This window comes from Vigna umbellata, chromosome 4, assembly GCF_029865625.1.
Source record: "Vigna umbellata cultivar VRB3 chromosome 4, Vumbellata_1.0, whole genome shotgun sequence".
Lineage (NCBI taxonomy): Eukaryota > Viridiplantae > Streptophyta > Magnoliopsida > Fabales > Fabaceae > Vigna > Vigna umbellata.
Genome location: NC_142168.1, coordinates 50,440,386 through 50,447,954, shown reverse-complemented (window position 1 = coordinate 50,447,954; position 7,569 = coordinate 50,440,386). Strand labels below are relative to the sequence as shown.

Sequence of the window (7,569 nt, the reverse complement as noted above, 5' to 3'; positions counted from 1 at the left end):
TCTCTAAAAGAAAGTTGATATTGTTTGTAAAGAAAGATTTTTATGATAGTTATAATACTACATTTATTAAAAGATATATTGTATATAAAAGAAGGAAAGAAGAGACAACTCAAATCAACTATCAATATTATCTTAAATATAATTATAATATTAACTATATATACACACAAAGTTTTATATTTCTAAGAGTTTATACTAATTGAAAACATAATACTAATTTTAAGCTATATTGAATTGATCATCTTATTTCCTAACATCATAAAATTGATTATTACAAATAAGAAAAATAACAAAAAATACATGTATGAAAGAAAAATTCAATCTAAAGTCAGTCTCTCCTCCATAAAAAAATATACCAGTTTTATCATTTTTATTTAAATAAGTAAGTTTAAATATAAGAAAATTTAATAAAATATGTTTCTTCTGTTAGAAATTTATCATGTACTTTGTAAGGGACTGTAAATAAAAAGGGGCTATTGGGCCCTAGTGGGAGGCAGCCAGGCTCAGACTAAGGGAACCTAACCTTAGCATGGGTGCTTCCCCAAAAGCCAGATTATTCATTTATGCTCTTCCCCTTTCTCTCTCTAAACCCAGTCCCATTTCTCTATTCTTGCTCTAACTTCTCTCTACTTTTCCACCACTTCCCACCTTTGCATTTTTTATTAGGTGGTGTTCTTTCGCTCACAGAGTTGAGGGCTTCCTATCCATCCGATTAATTTTTGATTTGGACGGGTAAGTTAGTTTCTCCACTTTTCTTGAATGTAGGGAATGCAACTAGTGGTGCTCCTTTTTATTTTCTGTCTATTCTAGCTCTAAGAGTTGTTTTTGTCACCACTTTGGTGGTTGTAGGGCACCGTTTGAGTTCTCCCTGTGAAGGCACGATTAGGGCACTCTAGTTGGCTATACTACTCAACTTCAAGGTAAGGGGAGCTAGTTATGTTTTGTTTGAACTATACTGTGGGTATGCTTGCAATTTATTACTGTTGAATTGTATTTTGTGGTAAGCATGTTGATTTGTATCTGCTGGATGTGTGGAAGTTGTGTATCCATGGTGTACTCAACCTTGTTTCACTTGGATGAGTGTGTGTGTTGGCTGTACTGGACTTCTGGAATGGAGTAAGGACTCTATAAAAATAGTTACAATGGGTAGTGAGTGGGTACAGGTACTGTCTTAGGCTATTGTGAGGGAAGTGGAGTATGGAAATTGGACAATGGGGGTCTAGAGTACCGTAGGACAGTTTGGGTAACTTAGATAAATTAACTGTAAATTGTGAGAACACTTTGTTGGTAGGATAGAAGAATCTTAAAAACCTGAGTTGGCACATCCCTGATCATAGAGCAGCCCTCGCCTGGTCCAGTCAGTTGTGACTAGTCATATATGTTGGCGTCGAAGGTGAGACTGATGCGTTCAGACATCTGATTCTTCTCCGATGACCAATTGGGTTAGTAAGGTGGGGACGAGGTGAAAATCATGTGTTAGTATTGTTAGAGGAGTAAAAGGTTGAGAGAGTATTGTTTTTGGTCCTTTGAGAGGAATTGAGGTAGGGAGTTTGAGCATAGGTGGTCTTGAGTGCAATGGGACAGTGTGACTAGCTTGTATGAGTCAATTAGAATAGGTTAGGATCATAAAAATGAGTAAAGTCATGTTCAAAATGGTAGAATTGGAATTGAGTCCTTGGGTTAGTGAGGATTGGAGGTTTAAGTTAAAATGTGGTAGTGATCACTTTAGAATCATGCTAAGAATGTTTATAATCCTCTAGACAAGTTAATTAGGTGTGATACAAGAATTAGGAGGGTTAGAAGTTGGGGAAAATAACTGAAAATGGTAAGGATTAGTGTGAGTGTGTGATTCTGCATAATTCACGTTCTGCAGATTATGCAGTGTCGCTATGCGAGTTGTCTCACATGACGAGACCCTGTAGAGGGTGCTCACTGTCTTGGTAATTCGCTGTGCGAGTTGGTGCGCTGTGCGAATTTCCAGAGGGTGATGCTCACTGTTTTTGGACTCGCCATGGCGAATCCTGTCGCTATGCGACTGGTGGTAGTCTGGGATCACTGCCCATTTAATTCGAAGGGCAAGTGGGGCGCATAGCAAGAGCTTTGGGGAGGTTGGTCTCTGTCTGAGTTCTCGCATAGCGACCTGGGTGCGCTATGCGAGAGGTTTGAAGTCTGATGTATGTTGCGACTTAATTCGCTATGCGAACTAAGGTGCCCTGTGCGAGATCCTTCTGTCTCGCCTTGCGAGTGGGGTGCACTGTGCAAATTCTTTTGGGTTAAGCCTCTTCTTTTGCTCTATATCTTGATTTATTCTAGTGTGTGAAGTGTTTGGCATGCCTAAAATGATATGATCATGTGATTTATGTGGGATATGTATGGATTCACTGTGATAATATGATGGTATCTGAATATTCATGTATGGGTTAAGTTTCAAAGTGTCAGTACGATTCATGAACGTAATTCCATGGTCCTCAAGGAGAGGATACATGGTGGTGCCTGGTGGTGTGTAGAATGATTGCATGGTAGCTCAATCTTGGGGGTTTTCCTGACGCTCCAATGGTCTTTCATTCTCAAGTAGAGAGGATTGATCCATGTGGTGAGGAGTAGCAGGAGGTCCTAGTCTTGGAGGCTTCCAGTATGCTCCAGGGCGCGGAACGGACTAACGTTGTGAGTGTGGTAGGGTGGAACCCATTGGCAACGGCTTTACAAAGCAGTAGAGGCCACCACGAGTGCATAACCCGCCATAGCTCAGTAATCATTCTGGTCCAGACAAGTCGGTCTATAAAGCAATGAGTCTTGTGATGTCAATGTATTCTGTTTGAGTGACTTTTGCATGTCGTGTGTGATTGAATAACATGATTTTTATATCTAGCTCGCCCTTGCTTGTTTGTATTGCTTGTGTATGTTCTTCTTGCGATGATCATCCATTTGGATGGGAGCAGATAGCGAGGAGGTTCCTTTGGAGACAACTTTGGAAGTTGAGGACAATGCTGCTGCCTAGTCTCCTAGGATGTTATTAGTTGACCTAGTATTATGAAATACTATTTCCCTTTCAGCTTACATTTTAGATATCTTTGGAGTTTAAGCTTATATTCTGAAGTTACTTTGAGGATGACTGTAATCCTATTTACTCTCAACTGCTTTCCTTTATTATGCATGTGGACGTCTTTATTATATATACTTTATATATAATTGGGATGTCACATACTTCACCTTTTTAATATATTTATAAGTTTATAAACTTTAGGGACATTAAAAAATTTATTTAGATTTCTGTACCTAATAATAATTTGTATTTTATCTAGGTCATTTTTTTAACCAATATTTGAAATATATTTAAATTTATCAGTAAATTATTTTTTTATTGTAGAAACCAATGTGTTTTCTATTATGTCATAAGATAATTTAAGAAAAAGAATTAATGGATAGAAAGTTTTAGAAATGTTCATATGTATTTATGTTACTTTTAGTACATCTTTGGAGAGTTATGGCGAAATAATATTAATCATTTATTTGAATTCTATAAGAAGACAAATTTTATTTAAGAAGAAGTGGACCAGCGAACCTCTATGCAATATCTAAGGTGAAAGCACGGTGTCTTAAATTATCTTTTCAATAAATCTTGTTTTAGTTGAAAACTGTTTTCTTGTTGCATCTTCAATAAACTAATGAGCTAAATTGGGTCTGTATGCTATGAAACAAAATACAACTTTAGTATATAGAAGAAGAAAGGTAGGAGACGAAACCTCTATGCAATTTTTAGGTTTTTTTAGGTATAATACCTATTTTGGTTGCAATGTTCGAATTTTAAAGAGACAATATCTACTTCTCCAAACAAGACACCTTCACTTCTCTCTACCCATGCAAAACACAACCCCCGACACTCTCCACTGTAACCAGCCCACACAATTTATCTATTATGATTTTTCAAAATGAAAAGTTTAAAACATTAGAAATAATTAAATTTAATATATATAATTTAATTAAATTAATTGATTATCTAAGAAAATAAAAAAAGGATAATTATATTAAATATTATAATATAAAAAGCATACATTTTTTTTAATACTTTACAGATATTCAGAGTAAAATAATGATTTAAAAAATTTAATAACATAAAATATCTAATTATGGACATCACGTGATATGTCATTAAGGAGGCATCCTATTGGAAAGGACATCGGTGCATGGCTGTATAATTATGGAAGCACTCTATTGGTATATTGGACGACACATCGGTTATAACATTTATCTGCAATAGCTGTATAAAGATGGAAACCTCTTACCAATAATAATAAATTTCTGTGTGATAACAAGGAAAAAGCTATTAACAAAGCAACATCTCTGCAATGTTCAATGAAGCTACTGTCTCCTCAGGTCATCGATTCTTTACTCTTTACCATCAACTCGCTCCCAACTCAGCACTGAACTCGGTCACTGCTTTTTCATCTAAGGTTCATATTTGTGCTGAATGGTGGTGGCAATGGGTTCAGCTTGCTTCCAATGGTATTTGTTTTCTCTCTTTCTAAATCATATTTTTGTTCTCTTTTCTCAAAGTATGAACTGGATCAGACCATGAGTTTGGAAGAAGTAATTTACAGTTCATAAGATGTAAACCATGGTTGTCTTTCTCAACTCAGAATACTTCATAAAATTTGTAAGAATCTGTAGTATTTTTTCCTACATTTTGAGCATGCACACAAGAGTTGTAGTTTAATAATCATAACTATAATCAAAGGTATGTTGGTCTAACCTAATTGTTGTTATTCATATATGTAACCTTCTGAATAAACAGTTGTAAATGTGATTTCTTCCAACCTGTCTTGGCACAAATGAAATTAGGTGGTGCATTGTTGAGGTGTTTGTAACATGTTACTTTGTGCATTGAAGTTTTGATTGAATGGTCCCTGGATTTTTTCTTTTGTTATTTTAGATGTTTGTATTTTTTATAAAAATGTGATATGCTTAGACCACTCTTAAAGGAAGAAATCTCAACTAGATCTAGTGCTATTGTCCCACTTATAATATGCATCATATCAAAGATATATATATGAAGATGTGGGAACAGTGGAAGAGCATAGAGGAACTCAAGACCTTCTTTTTTATCATGTTTATGGTAAAGCCTTTTTTAATTTGTCAGAATATACAAAGAAATCACAAAAATATGTTGTTTTGTATCAGGAACTCTGTATCAAAGAGCCAAGGGATATAATTTTAAGTCAGTTGCAGTTAAGAAGACTTCAAAAACATTAAAAAAGGTATGTTATTTTTCTAACTTGTGATAAGGAAATGACGATGTGAGTGAAAATGACTTGTAGCTTTTCAACTTTTGCAGAGTATTCAGAAAGCTATGGATTTATGTTAAGAATATTTCCTCATTTCTTTTATTAATTACATTTAATAGTCGACTGATTGAAAAGTTGGCAAATTTCTTTAATGTTACAAAGGATGTTACAAATTTTGGAGCTACTTATTTCTATCAGTATCATGCAACTTAGAAATCAAAATATAGATTATTTTGCAGCTGGTCATTTAATTGAGTTTTTTCACCACGAATGATGTTGCCTTTTGTTACATTAAATTATATACTCTATTAAAAATAATAGTATTATTGTTCAAGATTAATTATTGCTTTACACTTATGGTGTGGTAGCCATTCATAATATATTTATCAAGTGCTTCTTCCATGTTATTTTTGTGTGTAATTTTAATCAAACTCTTTATTTTTAGGAAAGAGAAGCTGAATCAATGTTTAAAGAATTCAAAGAAAGTGTAGATGAACATAACTCCTCACTGATTCAATTTCACATTAGATTCAATTTCACCCTTCTTGTCTTTGCTACTCCCTTCAACCCAGCATTCAAAGAGGGAATTCCTTTCTCCTACTCCAAATGGACGTGAGATTATCTTTTGCTCATATTAGGAGAACTGGAAAATCTTGTCCTCAAGTATTTTATTAATTTTATTTTTCATTTTTTTACTTTTGTGATGTCCCATTTTTCATTTTGCATGTTGGAGTGTGGTGATATATTAAAAATGGAAGAACAACACCATACCATATTCTATTGATTAGCTTTTTATTGTTGCTTGGATAGCTTTCCTCTTGGAAACAACAACACCTATTACTGCTCCGTGGCAAAACTTTCTTTTTCTTCACTAACCATTTGGTATGGTGCCACTCTTCCATTTTGTTTGTAAGAGCAGTCACAAATTGAGAAATTGACATTCCATCACCAACCTGTGCTTCTGAATTAGTGGAAGAAGATTGATCAGCCTCATTTTCAAAGATAGAACCCACTTCCATCATCTGAAGTCATTACACCTGAATCAAAGATTGCAACATCGATGTCTGAAGAATGTTTCATTCCAAGGAAACCAATCTTATAATCCATTTTTAGAAATATGTAGGATTATTTGTAGAAGTTGTTCATAAATAGGCCTTATTTATTGTGTATGAATTATATCATAAATAGTTTTATTAGGTCACTGTGTATGCCTTATTTATTGTGTATGAATTATATATAAATTTCAAAGATTAATTGAATATCTATAATAATGTTACTTCTTTTATAAAGTAATATTGATTCTCCTAAATGTAAAAGTGGAAGAATATTAATAATTTATTATCCTCTCTCGTCAATGAAAGAAAAAGAAAAGGATGAGCAAGTAAGGTTAATGACTAATGTATCCTTTAATCTATTATGCCGAAAATAAGAAATATTTTTCACCAAAATTCTATGGTGACAAATTATTATAAAATTAATATGAAAATTAAATATAATTCAATTCATGTATTATACTATTAAACTATAGAAGAATTCTTATATAATTAATAAAATAGAATCATCGACAAAACAAAGAAAATAAAAGTTTTCATTATAATTATACAAAAATAATTATAAATAAAATAAGTTTGTGATTTTATTATAAAACGCTGATAGAAAAATTCATTTTTCTACTTGCTATCTATCACTTGATTTTTTTTTAAAAAAAAGTCTAAAAAGGAATTAAATTCAATTTAACAACCATATATATATATATATATATATATATATATATATATATATATATATATATATATATATATATATATAAACTAAATTAATTGATTACATAGAAAAATAAAGATGATTATTCATAAAATTTCTCTTATAATGTAAAAAACTAAAACGAAATAAAACATAATTTTTTATAATTTAAAAGGTATATAGGAGTAGTAAATTAATGATTAAGAAAAAAAATAAAAATAAAATAATGATGTAACATTCCAAAAATATAGTCCAAAACTATATAATAGAATAATCACATTAATTAATAATTCAGATCAGTCTTTACACTAAAAGTCGAACGTACTCTTACGGCCGAATGACCTTACAAAAAGAATTACCATAAACTATATAGGATAAGCAAATCTGGCCGAAAGGTTTACAAAATAAAATACCGAACGACCATACATAACAAAAAGGGAAAATGATCGAACGACCACCTTACAATAACTAGACTACTGACCGAACGTCCTACTCTTCGGTCTTCACTTCTACCTCGACCAGGTTCTCTTCTTCTAGCACATCT

The 7,569-nt window shown here is 32.7% G+C and overlaps 1 protein-coding gene across 1 annotated transcript; it reads left to right on the top strand.

The window, feature by feature from the left end:
• Positions 1-4,282: 4,282 nt before the first annotated feature.
• Positions 4,283-6,528, top strand: LOC148200498 (uncharacterized). Its single transcript, XM_088111272.1, has 3 exons — positions 4,283-4,503; positions 5,179-5,255; positions 5,728-6,528. The coding sequence occupies exons 1-3, from the start codon at positions 4,347-4,349 to the stop codon at positions 5,896-5,898; spliced, it is 405 nt and encodes a 134-aa protein (XP_087967398.1). The 5' UTR covers positions 4,283-4,346; the 3' UTR covers positions 5,899-6,528.
• Positions 6,529-7,569: the final 1,041 nt, after the last annotated feature.

Coding starts and splice junctions, on each gene's coding strand:
- LOC148200498 (XM_088111272.1), top strand. CDS start 4,347: ATGTTCAATGAAGCTACTGTCTCCTCAGGTCATCGATTCTTTACTCTT. Junction 4,504..5,178: donor GGTTCAGCTTGCTTCCAATG/GTATTTGTTTTC, acceptor GTTTTGTATCAG/GAACTCTGTATCAAAGAGCC. Junction 5,256..5,727: donor CTTCAAAAACATTAAAAAAG/GTATGTTATTTT, acceptor CTTTATTTTTAG/GAAAGAGAAGCTGAATCAAT.